The sequence below is a fragment of the Aquila chrysaetos genome, chromosome 12 (genome assembly GCF_900496995.4).
Source record: "Aquila chrysaetos chrysaetos chromosome 12, bAquChr1.4, whole genome shotgun sequence".
Taxonomy (NCBI): Eukaryota; Metazoa; Chordata; class Aves; order Accipitriformes; family Accipitridae; genus Aquila; species Aquila chrysaetos.
In genome coordinates this window covers 29,610,323-29,635,492 of record NC_044015.1, presented here as the reverse complement: position 1 = coordinate 29,635,492, position 25,170 = coordinate 29,610,323, and the positions used below count along the sequence as shown (strand labels likewise).

Genomic DNA, 25,170 nt, shown 5'->3' with positions numbered 1-25,170 from the left:
TCTAGTTCTTACAGTCTGAAATTCCACTTCAAATAACAACTGTTGAAGATGAAACGATCTATATTGCTAAGGTCTTAGACACCTACAAATGTCAAATTATTTCCTGAATTCAATGAAGATTTTGCATGTAAAACCCCCACAGCAGCTCATGTTTAAGCCTATGGTATACCCTATGTTTGGTCTTGCATCTGAGTAATTAGTTCTTGTGCTTTATTATCTAGTTAAATTTGCAGTTGAAATTAATTCAGGACTTCTCTTGTTAGCTTTCAGTTGGTAGCATTCTTCCTTAGAAAACTGTGATGATACATAGGCAAAAATCGTATTTTTGGCAATAGTTGTTATGACATCATCTAATGGTAAAAGACCAGCCTACAATATTTTAGTATTTTTCATTCAGAATGTCTGCCACAAAAGCCAGCAGGAGAAATGCTATTGATCTTGAAAGGGAAGTGTTTGGCAGCAGTATCAATGCCTTTCATTGAAGCAAAGTGCAAACTATCACTGGAAGAAAATAGTATTTATAGGAAGAAATGTCTTTTATTTCTGAGTTTTTCTAAAATTTGTTTTTGTTGCCTTATTTGAATTACACTTGTTGCTTGTATGGACCTTTTCTGGGAAACCAGTATTGCTGTATATTTATTTGGGCTGCATGTCTGCAATCTGTACATGCTGTGGGAGCTAATGCTAGAAAATGATTTGGTTTTTGTTTTAAGCAAAAGGGACAGTGACGCTGGAGCTCCAGGAGCACTACAGGCAGGGGAAAACATATATTTTTAAAATGTCATTCAGGAAAAACCTCTCTACACACAAACATATATTAGTAATCAGAGCTGTTTCACTGAACTGGGTGCTCGGGGAATGGGAACATTCCAGTACTGGTCTTGTGGTACTGGAGGAAATAGGGGAATTACACTGTAGCAACTCGTCCTTAACTGGTTTATTCCCAGAGTCCCTCAGTTTATATGAAATATTGTGAGCTCCCAGGAACTTCTGAAGAACGAGGACACATCCAAGCCCCATCAGAAGTCTTCCTAGGTAAAGATGGAAGAAAAACTACTGGAGGACAAGCATTACTGCTGTGGAATGAAAGAACAAAAGCATTTGGGGAAGAGTTGGGTAATTCTAGATCTTCCTGTAATATCACTGAGCTGTATATAGCAAACGGACAACTACAGCTGCTATTGACTGAGCTTCACGCAACTTGTTTGCACTGCTCTGCCTTTTGTCTAGGTTTCAAAATACTGAATTTTACACTTAAGCTTCATAATTCGCAGCATCACTGTGAGCTCCAGTAATGCAGGAGAAAAGAAAGGATATTGCAAGCTAAGACACAGAGGGCTGTTAAAGCTGTATGAGGATTTGGATAGCATCCAGTCATACCTGACTCTCTGTAATCAGTAATGTCTTTCCCCTTCCTTTAGAGTTAGGTGCATTAAAGTAAAAAACAATTTATTCTAGACCCAGCGGAGGTGAGAGTAAGATGATCTCTCCCTCAGGCTGAATGTTTTCCTGGGTTCTACAGGAACGGAGTAACAAATAAATCATGGAGCATCTCCTAACTCAGATTGTAATTCAGTTTTCCATTCAAGCTCTCAGTAGTGATCTGTCTTGATGCTTGACACCACTGTTCTGGTTCTTTGTAATACCATTTGCCTCTTTAAAAGCAATTTCCTTCAAAAAGTAAACACATAGTGAAAATTACTCGAACAGTAGAATGCATATTTTTTAAAATAAGAAAAAGTAAATGTTTGTGCTTTCAAGGTAGAAAAGGTCTCTATATGTGCATATGCTGAAGCATGTCTTTGTTTTTAATTAATCTTCAAAAACAATTAATATAGTTGACTTTGCTATAGAAGTTGGTGGATAGATGTAATACATGTCAAGGTGCATGTTAAAGTGCACTTTTCAATTATTTGCAAAGAGAATATGCATAGAGAGTTTATATGTAGAGGTGTTGGCTGTATTTATGGCTTGAAAAGTTACTTCTAGAAGTCAACAAGTCAGATAACCCAGAGCAAACACATGCAAATTCTGTCCCTTAAATACTATGTGAACTAATGCATATGCTGCCTAATTCAGTTCTGATTCATGATGACAGCTTCAGAGAGAAATAGAATATTTATTGTGGGGGTTATAGTAGTGTAGAGAAATGGCTGAAACATTTTGAATTGTTTATTACTGACTATGTTAAATTGACTTCATCTTAAAAAAGTTAGAGAGATACAAATATAGTGGAGGACAATGCCTATTCGAAGCTCAGAGCCCCTCTGAGGAAATGGAAAACATGATGCAAAAATGATTTCAGAAATAAAACAGCAATATATTTGCTTTCCACGTAACAGTCACCAGCTATCCAGATGAATATCCTTATTGGGAAAAAAATTAATGAGCCAGTGCTCTTAAATATCTGCTCAGACAGAAAGGCTTTGCATCTTAGTGTTATGAAAACTATGTATGTTCCAAAACCACTCTGTGGCATCACTCTCTGCCTCCATCAGCTTCCCTACCAAACAAGTAATTGCTTTCCCCCCAGTTCATTGATTTTCTACCTACCATGCCACCAAATTATTGATTTCTCCTCTCACCCCCAATCAAATCTAGCTCTCCTTCAATTTGCCCATTTTCTGCTCTACAAGGGCCTGTAATTGCATGGTGTCTTTCCCATCAGCTCTTGGCACCACATTGCCTGAGGCGCTCATTTTTAACAGCTGAAAACTGCTGTAAGTCAGGGTGTTGCTCAACATGATCACAGCATAAAGATAGAACTTCTCCATCTTTCTGCCTATCAAAAGCTATTACTCCACATAAACCTACAAAGACAGGCTATTACTCCTGCTTACTGTTAATTGTTTCTTCAGATAAGACATACCATTTACTTGGTGTCATACTGTTCCATATTACAAGTATGAATGCTGGCTTAACAGAGTTTTACTGTGAAGGAAATTAAACCGTCAGAACATCTTCACACTTGTGTGCCATGGCACTAAATTCTTGAGTTTAGCATGAAATAACGGAAAATCACTTTAAGAACTAAAACACCCGAAGCCTCTCTTTTGTGGTAATTGCATTGTTTATGTACTGCCACATTAATAGAAAAGGGAGATGATTAGCAATTGAACAAGTGTCCCAAGATATCCTCTTTTGTACTAATGTGGGAATGGGCCAGAATCTGACACAATTTTTGTATTTCATATCAGCTATAACAAAATCCCTAAATCTATTCAGGGTCCATCTCTCTGTTTCTAGAGGAGCAGAGCAGGTTTGATTTATCTGTGTGCATGGGTGTGCATGTTTGTGTTTTCACATTTTGTGGTATAAGGCACTTAAATTAGCTGATAGTTTTTTGTTATAACTGTGTATTTACTCTTTTTGAGGGTCATTTCAGTTCTCACTAATGTTACTGGAAAATGTTATTTGAATTTATTGTTTTAATTTTAATTTTTTCTTACCATACTAGATTCTGTCTATGTACCTAATGTGTTAAAAAATTACACAGTTAGTAGCTTCAAATTGCACCTAGTTTGAGTAAATGAGTTTGGGATATACAAAAGCTAGCAGCAGCCCCTACGGAATTGTCAGCTCCACTCAGGGCTGGTGAACGTTCAGCCTCATGCTTGTTTACAAGTAGCACTCATGGCAATAGACACTCAGATGACAAGTGGAACTCGAGAAACTCCAATGATAGAAGTATCAGGACTCTGCAATGATTTATTAATTCTCTGTGGAACTCCTGTGGTAAAAAATAAGGTGTTAAGTGGTCTATTTTAGATAACCCAGAATATTCCTTAGGATTTTAATCATGGTGATAAAATCTCCAATTCAGTTTGTTTTCTAAATTTCTGTGTGATACCAGTTTCTGACCTCTTCTAATTGCATAATTTTTTATAAATCACTGGTAAGCTCTAGTGTAATTTCAGTTGTAGTTTTTCTTCTGTACGTGATACAATATCATATAAAAAATTAAACTGAGTTTTCAGAGTATTTGATGTAAAAGATAGAAAGTATTAGAACTAGAGAATGGATTACAGAGAAATATCTCTCCCCTATGTCCCCTCCCCCAATTTTGTGGTGTTTTGGAGGTTTTTTTGTTTGTGGTTTTCTTTTTTTTTTTTAAAGAGTATCATTAAAAGTACTTTATAATAGGGAAATGTTCCCTGAGCTCCCGGTCTGCACATTCCAGCTTCCTTCCTCAGTTCCTCTGCTTATTATTTTTCCTATACAAGGCTTCTTTTTTCCTGTCCTCCCTTCCCAATGGTTATTATCCTACCTTATTTATTTTTCCTCACATATTTCTATACTGTTTTCCCATGTTGCTGATTTTTTTTCTTTAACTTTTTCCACAGTTCTCTAGAAGTAACTGGACAAGTCAGTTAGCTTGTAATTATTAAGAGAAGCAAACTAGGGATGGAACAACAGTAATAAAGGCATTTCTGTGTGGGTGTCTGAAAACCGTAAAGCAGCACCCACACACTTGAGTGTGTGTCACACTTTACCTTCTAGTATTACCAAGGATAAAATAAAACTGGTTCTTATTTGTTTTCACTCCTTCAGGAGTAAACCCCTTCCTAAATCAGTCTGAATAAAAATAGCAAGTTCTTCTTGTCACAGTTGTAGCCACTGCCACCTGAAAATCATTATAACTTGCTCAATCTTACGAGTCTCTTCGTGTTACTAGCTAAAGGATTGTCAACTTTTCAACCAAAAAATAGCAACACTTCAAGGACAGTGGTACAATCTGACTTCTAAACTAGGTATCTCTTTTAAGAGCATGGGATAACTGTGACACAATGTCGTGGTTTAACCCCAGCCAGCAACTAAGCACCACGCAGCCGCTCACTCACTCCCCCCCCACCCAGTGGGATGGGAGAGAAAATCGGGAAAAGAAGCAAATCCACGGGTTGAGATAAGAACAGTTTAATAGAACAGAAAAGAAGAAGCGAATAATGATAATGATAACACTAATAAAATGACAACAGCAATAATAAAAGGATTGGAATGTACAATGATGCGCAGTGCAATTGCTCACCACCCGCCGACCGGCACCCAGCTAGTCCCCGAGCGGCGATTCCCCGCCCCCACTTCCCAGTTCCTATACTAGATGGGACGTCCCATGGTATGGAATACCCCGTTGGCCAGTTTGGGTCAGCTGCCCTGGCTGTGTCCTGTGCCAACTTCTTGTGCCCCTCCAGCTTTCTCGCTGGCTGGGCATGAGAAGCTGAAAAATCCTTGACATTAGTCTAAACACTACTAGCAGCAACTGAAAACATCAGTGTTATCAACATTCTTCACATACTGAACTCAAAACATAGCACCGTACCAGCTACTAGGAAGACAGTTAACTCTATTCCAGCTGAAACTAGGACACACAAGAAGCCATGTTCTCTTTTTTGTGGCTTACCCTCTTTTTTTTTTGTTTAAAAAGAAATTATTCTTCCATTGCAGGTGATAATATACAGATGATTTGTCCACTTCCTAAAAAATGATTGTGTTTCACTTCGGCGTATAGCTGGTTAATGGATTATAAAGCTAGAAATGACAGCTATGGCTACGTAGAGCAATTTTTAGACTGCGGGCTTTCCTGAATTAATTCCTATTTGCATTTGAATGTATTACTATTTTTCTTTTTAGGAACAATCTTTAAAATTTTCAAAGCATAGGGAATCCATTGCCAATTATGATTAATTAAGCGGTAATGAAACTGGCATCAGAATAAATTTTGTGACTTGCTTCAATTCTGAATTTGTCTCACTTGCTCTTCATCCTTGCATCTTAAAGTTTTGTCTGCTGGATATAATGACTTCTAAAATTTCTCTTTCCCTTGGAAAGGTACAGGAAACAGATTCATTTTTCAGCCTTCTCTGATCTCAGCCCTAATTCTTCCCTTATTAGACATGGTAGTCAAGTATTCGTTCTCATAGCTCATCTGGAAATCCCTCCAGTTTATCAGCTGTGGATACTATCACTGCACTGAGCATCCAGGAGCTATCACCCCTGCACCAAACACCACGATGTTATGTTATTACTTGGCTTACATTCAGCATTCTTGTTCATACATCTAATTAGATCCTCTGACTAAGCAGCACAACCCAGCTCCTGTTCACTTAATTGTTCGCTATAAATCTCCCTTCAGAAGTTGCTTTGTCTGAGAAAAAAAATTGCCTATCCTATTTATATGACTGGAGGTCTGATGGCCTATTTTCCACAGCCAAAGATCAGTCAAACACCACAGAAAGGTCCATACCTGAGGATATGACTTAAAAGAACAACTCAAAGCAACTCTTTTTTTCTTTTCCTGATCAGCATTGACTGCAATGGTCAGAGGCTTAGCACTCTGTACTCACTCCTGTGCTTGAAGACCAGCGACAAATAACTTCCTACTGAGGCAAGACCAAGAGGTCAAAAGAGCACATATGAATACCATCTTCCTTGCAGTAAATGGGTCTGATAATCAGATCACCTGTGCCTTTAAATGTATGGTATTTTGGGCATTTCTTCAAGTAACATATGTTTCAATGACTGAGAAAACACTCAGACATCTATGAGTTGCAGTTATTTTTGGAGTCTTTGCCTGCAAAGAGAGCAAATAGAGAATTCATCATCCAATTCCATAATCTTGTTTGATTTTGCGGCCCAATTTTGTTATTTTAATTTTATGGGTTATTTTCTTTTCATTGACATCCATCGTGTTCTAAAACAAAGGACATTTTCATCTACTGTTGCAAATGCTATTTAACTACACTCATTTGCTTGGGGTTTTTTTATGCTTTCTCCATTTCTAACTTTACTGCAAAGCGCACCGACAAGAATTCCCCATGTGTCTGCTGTAACCAGATTTGTTTCTAGTTTTCCTGTACTCCAATTTGAAAGGCTATTATGATCTCCCACTATTTTGGGGCTGTTATTTTGGATGAACCACCTGCAGAGACCAGCAGTGTCACTGGGGATGAATCAGTCCGTAGCAGGCAGTGCCGGGCTGAATGACTTCACCCTCACCCAAAATTCTAGTTAACTGCAGTTTCCTTGATGCTTGCCCCTTGATAGACATCAAGAGCGAGCTGTGCACTTTTTTGTTTAACTCAATTCATGGTATTACCAAACCTCCATTTATCATCATTGACCAGTAAGATTCGCCATATTCAACAACTTGGACAATTTTTCTGTGAAGCTCCACCTGTTGGCTAGGATTTGTTGGGTGCTTATTTAGAAACACTAATCATTTTCTCTCTCAGAGCAGCAAGTACAACCTGCTTTCCCTGGAACAATTATTTACAACGCAGAAGATCTAGAAAATATTTTTCATTATTTTTATGTATAACACTGTGCCAGCATCAAATCCCCCAATTCAACAATGCTCACATGAAACAGGGATAAACTTTACAGAAAATTCATCATTATGCCAGTCATCATTTATTAAAAATAAAATAAAATCAATATATACTGAGGTACATGACTTCTACTAGTAATTTCTTTACTAAATCATGATGTCAGAGCAAAGCAAAAGTATCTGAAACTCAACTAAAAAGAAACCTTGAAGGCTTCAGAGATCTGTTCTTGTCCCTGCTTTAATCCTTGGGATGTGTTCCCCTGAACCAGGTGGGAGCAGAACAGTGTGTGGTGTGGTGTAACCACGGTGTGTGGGTGCAGTAAATTCACATCCTCCCAAATGATGCTGTATTACCTCTTCCTCCCACAGAAACACCATTATTGAACTGACTGAGGAGAGAGAAGGTAGAAAAAGCCTCTCATACTTTCCTTCATCACAGAGAGGTAAATCATGGAAGCAGGACCACTCAGAAGTGACGTGGAGATTGCTGCCTTGCAGCTTCCACATGTATGTGTTGGGCAGGGGAAGGACTTTACTAGTTTCTTACCAAGCATAGCCCCCAAAATGTACTTCAGAAAGGTTTGTGAAACCTTTCTTGGCTCAGAGATTTTCCTGCCCCAGCAAAACAGAGATAGCAAGGTACAAAAAAAAAAAATCCATTAGTGCCTCATTGAGGGAAACACTGTAGAGTGAGTTCAGACCTCAAACTCCATTGATCTCACAGGGAAGAGTACTTGGCTTCTTCCTGCATCACTGGTAGAGATTATATCAATTCAGATAACAATACAGTTAATGCGTCTTGCGTATTGCAAATGTTTTCAGTGGCATGTTTAATAAAATTATATTTCTATAAAACATAGGCCTTGACTATAATTAAGCTGAGCCATCCATAAAGATACCAGTAGATAATTTAGTTGCAAAGAGCTATGTTTTGAAGCAAGTAGGGATTTGTTTTCAGTAGGAAAAGCAACCTATTGATTTAGACGTGTTCTGCTAAAAATACAAGTTTTTACTGCTGTTTGTGAATAGGGTTGTTTGAGTACCTTTTATGTTTTATTCAAGCCTCAAATAATTATCAAAGGATTTAATTTTAAAATGTTTAGCAATTCAATGAAGTACAGAACTCACACGGTTACTTAGTTTCTTTCAAAAATAATTTCTCTGTAAAAGCTACCTTGCCTTCCTGTGGCTCAGTGTATTACAATTCTCATTTTGTGAGGGGAAAACTGAGTCTATGTGCAAGCTTCAAATAATTGGTTTTCTTTGGGTGACAATATAGGCTTTCATTACAAAGCCCAGATATTTCAGAGTATTGAAGCACAGCTGGTGTTCTTTGAATGGGGGAAGTTGATGTTTCAAATTCTTGGAACCTTTAGAACGTTTTGAGATTGATCATGTGTTTTTTCTGTGGTAAACTGGATTATTCAGAGGAGTGCTACTAATGAGAAAGCAAGCCTGTCATCTCTCCAAGTGTGGTGTGACCTACACAGTAATAATCAGACACAACCTGATTACAGTTTACTGGGTTTTATTCATACACACACCCACAAACATCACATTATATGATATGTCTTCCCTAGCTGTCATGGTTTAACCCCAGCCAGCAACTAAGCACCACACAGCCACTCTATTACTCCCCCCCTCAGCTGGACAAGGGAGAGAAAATACAACAAAGGGCTCGTGGGTCGAGGTAAGGACAGGGAGAGATCACTCAACCAATTACTCTCACAGGCAAAACAGACTTGACTTGGGGAAAATTAATTTATTGCCAATCAAACCAGAGTAGGGTAACGAGAAATAAAACCAAATCTCAAAACACCTTCCCCCCACCCCTCCCTTCTTCCCAGGCACAGCTTCACTCCCAAATTCTCTACCTAAACCCCTGCCTCAGCAACACAGGGGGACAGGGAATGGGGGTTACAATCAGTTCATCACAGGTTGTCTCTGCTGCTCCTTCCTCCTCAGGGGCAGGACTCCTCAACACCCTTCCCCTGCCCCAGCGTGGGGTCCCTCCCATGGGAGACAGTTCTCTACAAACTTCTCCAACGTGGGTCCTTCCCACGGGCTGCAGTTCTTCACGAACTGCTCCAGCATGGGTCCCTTCCATGGAGCACAGTCCTTCAGGCACAGACTGCTCCAGCGTGGATCCCCTGCAGGGGCACAAGTCCTGCCAGCAAACCTGCTCCAGCGTGGGCTCCTCTCTCCACGGGTCCACAGGTCCTGCCAGGAGCCTGCTCCAGCACAGGCTTCCCACAGGGTCACAGCCTCCTTCGGGCACCCACCTGCTCTGGCGTGGGGTCCTCCATGGCCTGCAGGTGGATATCTGCTCCACCGTGCACCTCCCTGGGCTGCAGGGGGACAGCCCGCCTCACCATGGTCTTCCCCACGGGCTGCAGGGGAATCTCTGCTCCGGCGCCTGGAGCATCTCCTCCCCCTCCTTCTTCACTGACCTGGGGGTCTGCAGGGTTGTTTCTCTTACATGTTCTCACTCCTCTCTCCGGCTGCAGTTTGAGCCCCAGCAACTTTTTTTTCCCTTTTCAAATCTGTTATCACAGAGGCGTTACCTCAATCACTGATGGGCTCGGCCTTGGCCAGCGGCGGGTCCGTCTCGGAGCCGGCTGGTATTGGCTCTGTCGGACACAGGGGAAGCTTCCAGCAGCTTCTCACAGAAGCCACCCCTGTAACCCCCTGCTACCAAAACCTTGACTCGCAAACCCAATACACTAGCATATCTAATGAAACACGTACATTTTTTGCTGAGAAGCGATGGAAGAAAATCATATCCCCACACTTGCTCGGAGACAAACCAGTGCAGAAGAATTCAGAGATCAATACTCTTTTCTCATCAACAAGGAGATTCCAAAGGTGCTCTTTGTTCATGGATAATAAATTGCCCAACAAATTCCTTTAAGACCTGTTCTTCCACAAGCCTCAGTTTTGACACAAGTTAAGATGTAATCCTTCTAATAGGCAAACACAAACAAATTTCTGCTTTATAAATAAAAAATAAGGCTTTGAGTATTGATTAACACTGAATGGCAAAATAATTCCTCAAGAATAGATAAATGTCTGCCCAGACAGATGGACAACTGTGCTGCATCACAGGATGAACTTCTGAGTGGTCCTCAGGGTCAGAGCCAGAAACTCCATTTCAAGAACCAGTCAGAAAACTCCATGTATTGATAATTATAGTAGGCTCATCTATGATGGAAATGAAGCTTCAGCTCTAGGGCTGATGTAAGCATAAAGCTAAATATTGAAGACCTTAAAGATTTAAATTGGGACTAATACCAATTATGATTTGAGCATGCGGACAGGTGTTGAGAGTTAAGCTTGTTGGCAGCAAACTTTCTACCATGGTTGCCTCTCTAGTTTACTCTGGCCTCCCACAAGCTTCCATTTTCTTTTGTTCACACTTACCCAGTTTGTAGAATCATTCTTTGTCCCTTTGATGTTCTTTCCCTATTTTTGAACTATTTCTGACATCTGCCACCCTAAATAATTATTCTTGGGCTGATATTTGCCTCTGAGTTTATCTTGAGGTGCTGATGGAAAATTCCATAAGAAAGCAAATTTCATTACCAGTGACAGAAGAGCTTAAGTAATACAGGTAATACATAAGTCATCATAAGGCATCATGAAAAGAGTGATACTGATTTTGCAATGGTGGGTGTTAGACAAGCAATTCAGTGTCTCTCTAACTCATGCTATATTCCGAGATAGATATTTGGAGAACAACTTCATCTCTGTAAACGTTAGCTTCTGCAGCAAAGTTCCTAGCAGGGTTTGAACTTCTCTCTCCATGGCTTTTCCCTGCCTGTTATTTTTACCGTGAGACAGGCAGGTATTGAGACATCTGAAAAGGTGCTCAACAGTCTTGGACTTGGAAGAAAGAGCCCACTGAAGTTCATGGGCTTGCAATCACTAATGTAATTCTTTTTGCCCTGGGGTTCATTCTGCATCCTAAAACATACTACACTGAAGATACAGAATGACTGAAGATAGTGACTCTTAGACAGGGGCATGCACTGAATGACAGCCATCTGATGTGACCGTTATTTGCTTGCTCCTGTAACTTGAGGTTACAGTATTCCCTTTTCCCATAGTAATGTACCTGGCCTGAATTCAAGAAATATAAAAAAAATTCCACAGCAACAGTAATAAAATGTCCATTTTTTTTTTCCAAACAAACCCTCAATAAGTGATGATCTAAATGAATGAAGCTTGATAAATATGATAAGAAAAAACACAAACCCCCTGTCAAGCATGTCACCTGGCCATAAAAAGAACCTGCCAGACAGAGCTGAGAAAAAACTTGGGAGAATCAGTATCAGAATTCAGGCAAAAGATACAATAAATGAAAAAAGTTTAAAATGGTAAGAAATTAATTATTTGCCATTTTGAAGGAGCTTTGCTTTCCTGATTTTATTAATTTATCACTGAGACAATACACTATCTGCTAGTGCAAAAGCAAAAAAGCTTTCTTTCCCATATAATAGGGGACTTTCAAAAATACTTTACTTTTTCCTAAGAATTTTGCTCCACTACCTGAAGAAATCATACATGTCACAAAGATTGGTTTCAGACAATTCAGAAGTTGCTGAAAAATTTTCACTTGCAAATTAAATAGTTAATTATGCTAATCTCTGAAAAGAAGTGACGATAAAGTAATCACATTTCTGGTCTCTATGCTGTCATTTTTTTCAACCATCCAGCAGTGAAAAAAGTAATACACATTACTAATTTTACTTTCTGCTTTGAAACGTCATTCTCTGAGAGCAAGTCAATTTTACTGTAGCTTCTGTTTCTGACAAGCTATTAAAAATAGGCAAAATAGTTTACAAAATTAGTTTAGTTTTAAGTCAAAATGATTCATACCTTAAAGCAATGGACAGCACACAGAAAAAATAGAAAGGTTCCTATCAAGAAAGCTTGGGGTGAAAAGTCATGTTACACGTTGATGTTCAGCCACAGAGTAAGCAGTGTCTGATTGCCAACTTTTTTTTTTTTTTTTTTTTTTTTTTAATAGTTTGACGCAGACAGAGATGAGGAAGAGGTATTCTTTGACATAAGTTCGGCAGTTGACAATAAACTATTTGCAAACAAAGAGGCTGCAGCAGGTGAGTTATTGTAAGATTTAAAGAACCACATTTTTTATACCGCTTTTGACATTGGTGGGATGCCTTTTTCATATTCCTCAAGTATGGATGTATGTACTGTAGCAAAATCTTGACCGACCTCAAACATTCACACAACCAAGGGCAAAAAAATCTCTTTACACTTGGGAACTTCATACAACACCCCTAACATCTTATTTATCTTCAAACTCAGCTTAAAATACTATGGATAGTCCACTAAAGAACTATATTATTAATATAAAAACTTTATAAGTTGATCAATGCCAGTTGTCAGCTATCTGTTTCAGTTCCAGATGATACCTCAGTGTTGACCAGAAAACCAGTCCTATGAGATTAATGATCATACTTCCTCCCTAATAATTGGTACTAATTCTGAAACTGTATGCGAATATAAGTCAGGTGTCGGGGGTGGGGGTGTATTTATTTATTTATTTATTTTTCATTTGTGCTTACTGAGGTCTGAGTGTCTTCAAAGAAGAAGCCTTTGAGGGACAAAGGACTGCAAAAAGAATTGAAGCTTAAAATCAAAGCACTGAAAATCCATAATGTGTCAGAAATATTTTGCTTGAGGGGAACAGGAAAACGTTCCTTGGAAACTTCATAACTTTTTCTTTTTACAGATGGCATCCCTGGCTGCCTTCCCAGTAGACCGTGGGGGTTATATAGGTAGATGAGGTCATAAACATCTTGTGAAACAGCACACAAAAAGAAAAAGAAAATTCTAGGTGAAATATTTTCCTGTAAAATTTACTAGCTTTATTAAAACAAAGATTAGGTATGTATAGTAGAGAAAATTGTGTATTTGATCTCTCCTCTGTTTAAGGGAAAACTCATCTGCGATAAATTGGCAGTCCAGGTAGCTTCAGTTATTTGTAATTGTGAACAATCATCTGGGGACTGCCAAGGAAGAAGGAATTGATGAAGCACAATGAAGTCTAGTAGTAGCGATACATCTATTATCTCTTTTTGACAAAGGAGGATTTTTTTTTTTTTTCTACTAGCAAGGCATTTGGAAAGAGCAGCGCTTCAGACAGAAAGATTAGGTCATATTTTGAAGATTTGAAAGGGGGTTCCCAAGCTAGCTAGTCTGTAAAACCCACCCATAAGGCTATTTTTGATAATGTTCAAAATTAGATAAAGATGAATTATCGGGGCTGGGGCAGGGGGGGAGGGTAGGGGTAAGGGGAGAGAATGATAAAAAGTGGATTAGCTAAAAAAACCAGGTTTCTAGTGGTCAGCTTTGAGGTAAGATGCACACAAGAATAGACTAGCTTTCTCCATTAAGTGGCAGGCTTACCTCTTTTGTGCTTAACCTAATTCCTAGAGGCAAGAGATTGATTCCAAACCTAAAATGGCATTCCCACTGTATATAGCATTGTACTGATAATTACCTGTGGATTCCCTAATTAAATGAGCTAAGTACTGAATAGCAAGAAGAGGAAAGAAGTGGCATAAAGGTGCTAGCTCTGACAAACAGATTGACAAAAGCTAAACAGTTTGCACAAATTGGTTGTGATTCTGCATGAATTCCAGTCAGTTTCTTGAAAGTCTGATCTACTTAATAAATTCCTCACCAAAATAATTGGAGAGCTATGAGCTTTATCAGAAGCCATGCCACAATCATCTAATTGGTGCCTAATCTGAGCACCAGTAAGAGTAAGGAGATTTGAAGTAGGATTTCTAGAGATCCTATGAGATGAGATATTTAATTTCTAGGGGTCGCAATTCCAGCATTGCCTTGATCTCACTTTTTGTCTTTTAATCTTATTAGTGATATTGCAATATATTTTGGTTCCTGGTAGCTAATGTAAACATAGTATTTCTAATATTTTCATGCCTCCACATCAATCTAATTCATATGTTATACCTGTAAAATCCAGTTGTAATCAACTGTGTAACAGTATATGCTGAAAGAAAACAACTGAATATTTTTATAGATTAAAATACAATTTTCTCATTGTTGCCTTCTATGACATATTAAGACTGTTGCTAAGAGCAACAACCTGTCATGAAACTCAATAGTTTAGGTTGCAATAAAATTAGTATTAGAAGCATCTGACTGAGAAAAAAATTAAAATGTAATCATTCTAATGCTAATCAGTCCTTCAGTAAATTATTTCTGTTATATTCCACTTGAAATTTATCTTCTAAGCATTTGTCTTGCCCAAGTGCTTATATGCAACATGTATTAACTGAGTTATTAGAGGGTGCTTCAGAGCATGTTCCATAACATGAAAAGACATTTTTATTTTATTAAGCTTAAACATGCTATTAAGACAAGTAACATGTTTCACAGGATAGTCTTAGATGACTTTTATGACAGTCAGTGTTGAACAGTGCAGATACTATAGTTGTTAAAATACGAGTATGGGCATATTTGAGCCAATGAACCATATTGAATAGATTTTCTACCAGGATTTGAAATAAGTAACGGATTTAAGCAAGGATTGGAAATACAATAACTGATTTGCCAAAACAGAAATGGTCCATGGAGCAGACTTAATTAACTCACACGAGGGGGCATAGCTACCTTGTAATGGGAGGTTAAATCAATTGCGGATAAATTTAGACAGATCAGTACAATTTAGTTTCATTGTATAAATGAATTTAGAGAACTGTGAAAAAGCAATGCTTGACATTTGCGTTCATGAAAACTTAAGGATGAACATGCTTTCATCCTTAGTGGATGAAAGTCCTAGAGGAAGTGACACGTACACAGGCTCAGAACACTGAAATGTTTTATAGGACCAGAGACATTTACGGCCATGATGCCCCTGGGTTCTGGGGTGCATTTCTGTGGTAGGAATCACACACCTGCCTGTAACAGCCATACCCTCTCAGCTTTCCACGACCAATCCTGTGCAATTCAGCTTAGGAGCAACAAACAATACATAAATACAGCATAAAATTTAAAAGTACAGCCTCACAGTGAAGGAAGCAACTGAGCACAGCCCCGCACCCCTCTGGGGGCAGGGGAGTCACTCTCCCTGACTATCAGACCTGGCAGGGGTAGCTCCTGTCAGCACACCCTTGTACAACTGCAGCCCACCATTAATTCAACTCATCCCTTAGTGCTGTGTCATTGGACCCTCTTGGGTTCCTTCAGTGTTAAGATACAAAGCCTAGTAAAAAAAAAAAAGGAGTGCATTCTAGCTGATCTGCTGTTTCCTTTTTCAGCAGCCTGCTCCTCCCTGGAGAGCTGATTACTCAGTTAACAGGGATTTAATAAAAACTTCCAACTGATTTATTTTTTTAATTGTGCAGTACTGTACCTAATAAAATCCTCTCTGTTTTTTCCCTAAGGAAAACACAGGGCACATGAAAATGACCAGGTTTCCCTTAGCTCAACTTTATGCATGCACTGAACTTGAGGAGGCATATTTTAAGTCATAAGAGTACCTTTTCAGATCAGGTGCTTGCAAGCTATTTCTCCATGGCAGTAGAGCTTTCATGCACTTTCTTAATTATTTTTTAACTGCTGAGTTTCCCCTTCTGAAATTGGTACAGTTACTCAGATCATTTGCAATAGATTCATACAAGCACACGAAGGCTCTAAGTTAGCCAAGAGCTGAGATTAATCTGGTGGAATGGGGCATCCCTTCAAAAGGAAGTAGGACAATTCAGCCTGTAAGACCTTCCTCCTAATGGTAAACAAGTATTCATTTTTTTTATAGCCTAGTTCTCAGTGTACCAGCTTATCAAAGGACAAACAATGCAACTTACTCAGAAAAGGCAATGAAACTTACTTATGATTAGCTGTTTTGTTGTCAGAGCACAAGATGTGCAGTCTGCAGACTCATTGAAAGCAGCAGGGCATGTTTGCTTCCAAATGCTTTAACCAATCTTCCTCTTTTCCTTAAGCCAACATTTTGTGTTTCTCCTTTGATAGCTGAACATTGCCACAAGTTTTACATAAAATGTTGCTGATTGAAACTTGAGATTAGAAAACCTGAGCTGAGTTTTGAATTACCCACTCTAACACTCTCCCCTTGGCTTTAGCCTTGTCAGTAGCTTTGCCTACCACCAGCATTACTGACTCCCAGTCCCTTGCAAAGTGGCTATCTGGTATGCTTCTGCTGCCACGTGTACTAGCAATTAGTTAGCGTCCCTGTCATCCTCCCCTAGAAGACCTGCTTTAGCAAGATCTAGTCCAAACTCAGACAAATATGCTCCCTTCAATAACACACTGAGCTAGAGGACAGCAAACTACTCATGCTTATTCATACTGCACCAGGGATATCACGAGTACTCTTATATGTCCCCTCATTACTTTATGTTGTCCTGGGAGTAGCCATTTGCTTCAATTCATTTCTGGTAAGTTTGTCTTTAGGCAATTTGAGAAGGATAGAGAAGTCTGTATACTGTTCAGTGATAGATGGTTATGGGTTTTGTTCGTTTTCATTGGACCAAGAAAGAAAAGACATGTATTTTTGATCTTCCTGACCTTCCTTGAATGTACCCTGAAAGGAGATATGCTTCCCCAAGGAAACTGGTTTCCTAGTTCAAGAAAAAAGGCCTTAAGATGCTTGACCATATTGAAATTGTATAACCATTATGGCTTTTATCACTTAAGATACATTATGCATGAATATTCATTTTCAGCCTTACCTTTACATTTAAGTTTGCAGCACCATATTTCATATTAATGTTTCTAGCTAAGGATACATACTGCTCTTGGTAGTTAAGTGACAGTTAATCCAACACTTGCACAGAAGTGCCTTTAAAAGTAATTGATGTGTCAAGGTAGGCCAGTGCTGGTGACAACTGAGGCTTAGTTAAATTATATTATCAACAATGACACAATGTTAAGAATGAGATGTCAGCTGTGTGAAATAAATCAAAAAATTAAAGTTCTCTCAGCAGTTGTAAATCTATTTGGTTGCATATATCTTTTACAGATTTTCAAAAGACCATAAAGTGTATATGCCAGAGAACATGCTGCATGTACACATGTGACATTCTATGGTAGCAAGAGTATAGTCCCTTTCTGTTATTTTTTTTATACCAATCTGATAAAGTATACATGAACATCATTGTGGGAGAGGAGGGGGGAACAAAAACACCAGCAGATGGTAGACTGAAGTCTTTCCCTGGTATCTCTTATGTAGTCCAAAGAGTTGCATCAAAGATTAATTTGGTGGCAATCGTAGTATGGATTGCAAACTAAGACACCCTGGAATCATCCTCTCTACCAAGCAGTTTTGGTTCTAGTAATCATGACATCTAGTTCCTCTCCTCTGTTCTCTCTCTTAATAAATAATGTTTAGTTCACCACCTACATAGATCATTACTATGTAAACTTTAAAAGCAAACAAAAGCAGATAATACGTAAATGCATCTGGCACAAATTGAACTGCAAAATCTGTTATTGATAGTGCTTGTTACAGACAGCCACCCATACAAACATCTCTAATGGTGAGAAAACAACTCCAGGTCAGCAATAGTCTTAAAACTATGTATCCTCAATGCCAGTGCTAGCAGGAACATCATACCAGGTATAGACACCTGTAACCCAAGAGGCGGGGGAGTTGTATTCTCTTCCTCATCAGTGATCTTGTCTGACTGGGGACATGAGGGCAAAAGCAAAGCACATCTTATACTTCCCCTGGTGTTACCTGTTGCTCCCCGCATGAAGATAGTGATTGGACTCACCTGTGGCTATTGTCCAGTTACAATTTTTAGATCTCTGTGTGTCATTGCAGTATTTTTGTTATTCTCACTTTAATAGTGCTGTGAAAAATTTCTCCTGTAGTCACACGCCTATTGACATTTTAATGTGTGTTGAATACGTGCACGATTTCGTTTAGGGCTGCACCATCTGGAAGGCACAGGAGACTGTTTCCTTCTGCATTGCCCTGGAGTGAGATAATCTGAATGGGGTGATAGTGCCAGAACACATGATGTCCATGCTACACCCTTTCTATGTTTATACAGAAAGATGATTAGTGGCTTATCCTCCCATTCTGGTTTAGCAATGACTAGCCCCCTACATGACTTCCTGAAATACCAAGCCCAATTTCTGTTATTGTGCACCTTCAGCAGTTCAGCTGAAGCTAAACTGTAAAGCTCAGCCAGGTCAAGGCTTCTCAGCAATTGAATTTTGTCATCCCAAGTCCAAGAGGCTGCATGACTTGCTGATTGTGCCACAGGAAAATGACAGGGAGAAGGGATGGAGTCACTCTGTTGCCTTGGAAAGGGGTGGGATAGGATAGAAATGGGGACTTGCTGCTGGAAGCATACTGCTTTGATCTCCTATCAGAATCACTCCAGGATCCTTATCTGCTAATCACCAATTAGTATTTCCTTTCTCTTTCCTAAACATGGTTTGTATTCTCCCCTGAGCCAAGATCCCTGTGGCAATTTTACAACTGCAAGTCATAGCACGCAGAACACCCTGCCCAATAAATTTGCAATCTAACTGAAATGATTCACCATCTAGTATAACCATGCCTTATTAAGATTCATGGTAGATTTTATGGATGCTTTGAAGGCTCTGCTAATGGAATACCATTCACCTGGGTACTCTAGCACATCTGAATGGTTCCTTGGATCACAGTTTTTGCATACATACAGACAATTGGAAATATTACAGTGTTCCATCACATAAAGTGAAAATTTCCAATCCATTTCTGAAGTCTAATTTTCTTTCCTATTTTAGGGCCAAATGAACTTGATTGCAGTCTGATTATGGATTCTGGAGATACTGTTTATACAGAATTTGACTTTGAAGACCAGGTAACTTTATATACGTATGGCCTCTCCCTAGACAGTTTTCTAGTTTATGTACATACTGTGCTATACCGTTTCTCTGAACAAGGTGGTGCAACTTTAAGGGTACCTAAGCTAAAGGGCTTTTTAAGTGCAATATAAGTAAATTCATGATACACAGAGGTTGCTTTCTAGTTATGAGAAAAGAACGAATATTATTGTGCTATTAAGAGCCCATATCTTCCATTACTGTATGTTGCTGAATTTCATCCACAAATTTTAAAATGTTGGCAAATGTGGTAAATAGAATTGTTGGAATGCACTGTAAGTCTACTGTATATTTAAGAAGAGGGAGCAAAACATTTTTGAAGAGAGAGGCATGAAAGTATGAAAAGTGTGAAATGGAACTAAAACCAAATCAAACATTCTCCCCTTGAAAAATAAAAGCTTTTTTAAGAAAAAAAAAACCAACAAATGCTTACATTGTGTTGAAACCAGCCTTTCTACTGATCCCATTCTATCCACATCTAAAAACTAAATTTTGATAGTGTTTTCCTTGTACGTAGGAAGAAAGAAGGCTAGAGAGGGGGAAAAAAGGTTGTATGCATCTTTCCCCTCTAATCTTCACCTCAGCACTGGTAAGGCCACATCTGGAGTACTGTGTCGATGTCCGATTCTGGGCTCACTGCTACAACATATGGAGCTACTTAAGAGAGTCCAGTGAAGGGCCACTAAGATGATTAAGGGACTAGGCCATCTCTCCTATGGGGAAAGGCTGAGACAGCTGGGAGCGTTCAGCCTGGATATGAGAAGGCTTAGGGGGGGATCTCATCAATGTGTACCGAAATCTGAAGGGAGGGTGCAAAGAAGGTGGAGCCAGGCTCTTTTCAGTGGTGCCCAGTGACAGGAAAAGAAGCAATGGGCACAAACTGAAACAAGGAAGGTTCCTGCGGCTTGGATACTGTGCTAAGGATAAGTGTTATTATTCTTGTTACTGTGCTGTGGATAAGCATTAAAAGAATGACTTATAATTAAAGAAAATATTTTTAGAGCTATCTGCCTATCACACCACCATACTTAAGAGTGGTGGTTTTGTATGTTTTGCTTTCTGCCTTTCACTTTTGCACGTCTCTGCTTGCATTTTCTTCACAAATGCCACAAACAGTTCCGTAGATTTGTGAGCAGCTTGGCAAAAAATGTTATTCTGTGTTTGTTATCATTCAACTAAATGCAGTTGCACATGTTCTCACCTCTTTCCTCATTATTTGCAAAAGATTTCTTTTCTTGTGAAATTTTAAAGCTAGTGACAAAATCAGGACCAACAAAACTGAATTTTCATTCAGTATCATCTGTTCATTCATTGGTTTTCTTTCACAGTATTCAGTTCAACACTTCATCCTCACCTGCAACATGTTATATGTTCTAGCCCTATTCATTTCTGTTAATTTATGATCCTTTTACTGTTCTTTTTGGCTCAGTTATTTCAGTTTGGCTTTTTTCAAGCAGACAGTCTCCAAATCGCCTCTGTCTCCAAATCCCATTTTAAATCCCATTATTTCATAAATCCTTCTTAAAACATTCTCTACCCCAGGAAACTCTCTTAAGTTTTCATCATCTTTGTCTTGATTGTACTACTTCTTTATTGCAGGGTTTAGGCATTTATGCCCTATAAAGCAGAACGTATACTTAAATCATGTTTGGGTTATGTTGATGTTAAATTTTGCATTTTATTGACATTCTAAATACATTCTTTTGGCAGAGTATGAAGACTAAAGAAATTATACTCTTGGTTCATAATGTTTGAAATGTTGTTCAAATAATAAGCACAAGTTTTATAGTTACAAAATAAAATTAACAGAAAGAAATATATGAAAATTATACTAGTTTATAATTTCAAACTAGATGGTTCACTGATGATATGTTGCACAGTCCATAAAAGCACTGAGTGTAGTTTTGAATGAAGTTGCATGTGGCTCTTACGTGAGACTAAACAAGAAGACTATGATGGGACCTTACTGTCTTTGTCAATAGCAAATATTCTTTCTGCCAGATGTGGCGGTTAGCTTTTCTCATTATTTTGCCAGACCGACACATTGCCATTCTGGCAAGAGTGCAATACTGTTATCAAATAGAAAAGGAGAAATGAAGTAAAAACAGTGCTAAAAGCCCTTCAGTCAAAGAGAGATATATAAATATGAAGTGGCTGACAATGACTCTCCTCAACTCTAAGTTGATATCTTTGATACTTTTGTGACATTTAAATAAATATAAATATTTCTATTACTAATAAATATTTTTATACCCAGTTCATATGAGATGCCTTGTTCAAATATGAAGAACATATAAAGGAGAAAGCAACTGCAACTAAAATCCCTTACCATCTAAATTTTGAAATAGTGCAAGCAACTATTATATACAGAAGCAAAAAAGTGAGTGGAGATTACCATAAAGTCATAATATAATCTAGCTACCCAGTCTGAAAAACAAAATAAGAAATAACTCTAGGTAGAAAAGATCAATAACTAAATTCAGGAGTGAGAAACTGCTTGCATTCAGAACTTGAGCTCATTTTGACTATGGCAGTGATTTAATACTCCAGTGATTTACCACATGCTGTTTATGAATTGCATGAAGCACCAACAACCTTAACTCCGAGAGTCTCAAGTGGAAAAGGAATGCACGTCTGGATACAAATGTGTCATGCAGTGATGTTATTGCATAGGAAATCTGTCATGTGAATGTGGGGGATAAGAAGTGGTGTTTCTAAGCAACCTTACACAGCTGAGCTGCTAAAAATGGCTGAATTTTAGCAGAACATCTTGGTAGTCACTGAACAAGAGGAGTTGGGGGTTAGAGCAGTACACAACATGTACTGAAGACAAAGCCACAGCTGGGAATGAGTATCACTTGGCACAGCTGAAATGGACATACAGATACCTTTGCATTTTCTCATTCTTGGAATGAGCCAGGAAAATCTCCAGTGTAAACTAAGCCAACAAAGAAGTATCCAATTTCTTCAGATGTACGCTACTTCTTCCAGAATAACCTCTCTCATACTGGCAGGCAGGAGCAAGGAGAATGAGTGGTGTGGTTCCAACTACCGATGCAGTCATCAGCTCATCTAGGAGTGCTCCAAAATACAGCAAAGTTCTTTGACAAACACTTGGTACCTGTTGTTGGAACAGTGCAAAACAACACTAACACAGGCTGAGAGCTGGCTTTTCTGGAGGAGTATGCAGGGGAAATAGAATTAAAAATAACTCAGAAAAAGCTTGAGCTTTATATTGTACATTTTATAAATTAATGTTCAATTAAATTCATGTAACTAAATTAAAAGCAAGCTGATTGTTTTCTACCAGCTATGCATGAATGCTTCAAGAACTAGAACACTTACAATCACTAAGTCCCTACAGCATTGAAAGGAGGAGGGAAATACTCACTTTAAAAAACAAACAAACAAACAAACAACCACAAACAACCCCCAAACAGTTTTTTTCTCCAAATCGCTAATAACTATTTTCCTGTTCTTTCTCAGATCTGTAGCTGTCAGATCCTATATTACAGAAGGAATAATCTAGGTTTTTCGAACGACTGCCCAAAATATAATCTTCAAATAAACCAAAAAATAAAAGCAGACAGTACCTCTCATTGAGAATGCCTTGTGGAAGAACCAGCTGAAGTTTCATGTGGTAACAATCCCTATATAGCCTTTTCTGGAGTAATGATTACGCTACTCATGACTTGATTGAAAAACATAAAAGCAAATTAAACTGATAAGTTTCAGCTATTTTCACCTATATTAAGACATCAGGAGTATGTTTTGGGTCACTCGTTTTTGGGTGCAACAGCATAGCTTCTAATGAGTGAAGACCTGTACTTTATAGAATATTCTCAATTTGCAGAAATGGCTGTCATGACTAGTGTCTGGTTTAATAAGGATTGTCTTTTACTGCTGGAATGTTCTCAAGTGTGATACAGGTTTTCACTGCTCACTGTGTTCATTTATGCTTGCCATTCAATTTCTCAACTTTGCCAGAGAGGCTGTCAATATAATGCCACTTGTTTCCAGAGATCAGACAAGTTTTATCTTTAAGAATTGGATTTTTAATTAGAATCCTACCAGTCGGCTTATTTCAAGTGCATTCAGGCCAAAAGGGAATATTGAAACATTGGCATCAGTGAATCCCATCAGAGTTCCAGAAGAAAAGAGCATCCAATTATTTTCTTGTGAAAACAAGGCTTTCAAGACAACCATAGCTAGTCTGACGAATATTTAGACTAATGAGAGAAAAAGTTAAAACATACAGTCAGACAACTGTAGAGTGAATACACTCCTGAACAAGTGCTTATAGAATTGATAACTTTAAGATTTGGGAAACATGAAAATCAGGTAAAATTCAAGTAAAACCTTAAAAATACACTTAGCCTCCTCTAATATTTGGGGCCGGGGCGGGGGGGAATATTTCACATCTACAAAACATTGAAACGCATTTTTATGCCTCAAAGGAAGTTAGCAGTTCCTAACTGAGGCATTTCCATGTCCTTCCAGTGTCAGACTGTGTTTACTTATGCAATGAGGTAAATGCAATGGCACATGCAAAGGGGAGATTGCCTTTTTTTTTTCCTCCCCAAGTGTGTCAAAAACCTAGGAAAAGTAGATGTAAAACAGACTGAAAAATAAAAAAAGGTTTTGTGTTCAGCAGTGACAAGGAATCTATTGAATTAAGAAAATTGCGTAACCCAATATTCGCTGCAAGTGCAGAATGTTTTATAATTAGAAAATGTGACAGCTCACTTGAAAAGCAACAAGCAAAACCAAAATGAAGTGGAGGAAAAAAACTCAAAGAGACTTACTTTCATTCTAACGAGAGGAAACAAGCTCTTGATTAAGAGTTGTTGCCATGTAGTGACAATTCTTTTTACAGCTCGCTGTCATTTCCCACCCAGAGCCCATACGAATCAAGGCTTTAGGGGAGCAGGAGGAAAGCTTTAAGTGAACAGATGAAAAACAGACTCCATTGCCACTAAGACTATAACAACATTTCTGGCCTGACTGATTATCATAGCTTGAAACTTATATATTCAAGAGAAATAATGAAAAGGCCCTGAAAGGCTTTTCAATGCAGAAGCGGAACACAAATATTCCTAAAACTGATGGGCAACAGCAAATTGAAAGCCTCATTTAACTAAAGCTCTGTGGATTAAACCAAAGACCATTTTCCTCCATTTACTATGTTTCATATCAGTTGTCACTGTGTTTTTACTCCATTTTCTCTACATCAAAGATTTAATCCAAGTAATTTATTTAACCCTTCAGACACAGTACTGCACGGATTGACATTACAATATGACAAAGAGCAAACTGCACATCTCCATTAACAGGAGAAATTTTCATTGGGACTTCTAAAGCTACCTTTCAAAATCAGATAAACATTGATTAAATTATTTAAGGGGTCAGATCTAGAATGTACTATGTTAATCACATGCTTTCTCTTTACTTGAGAACATAAGAAACTTCTGGTATAACAGCAGTTTTTATTCATATATGCTGTGCAGCATTAATCATTACAGGTCTTAGTAAAACGACCAAAAGCATCCAGAAGCCATTTGGGCTTTTAATGCTGAACACTACTGTGGTGTCCATTTCTCTTTTGCTGATAGGCAGCAGTATCGGTTTAAATTACAGATTCTGGTTCTACAGGAAAACTGATTAAAACAGAAGTATGTGACAGAAAAGAAAATGGACTCTAGGAAACTCAGAGAATGATTGTGAAACTCTGTTCCCTCAACATTTGTTTTTGTTAAAGAGCACAGAAAGGTGGAGTCCAATCTAGTTTAAGGATATCTGCAAAAAGAGATAATGAATAAGCATCCAAAGACATGAAAGAGCTGGAGAGGCAGGCCTAGCTACAGAGAAAAGATGTTTAATAGAAATGTACTGAAGTCAATGAACAATCTGTTCAATTCAAGTTGCCATGGGAACTATCCTATTAAATGCTT

At 38.4% G+C, this 25,170-nt stretch overlaps 1 protein-coding gene across 1 annotated transcript in view; it reads left to right on the top strand.

Moving 5' to 3' along the window:
• Window positions 1–25,170, top strand: part of AK5 (adenylate kinase 5) — a 100,352-nt gene that overhangs the window by 39,766 nt on the left and 35,416 nt on the right. The window contains 2 exon segments of the mRNA XM_030032289.2: window positions 12,354–12,444; window positions 19,121–19,197. Of these exon segments, the coding sequence (XP_029888149.1) occupies window positions 12,354–12,444; window positions 19,121–19,197 (168 nt within the window).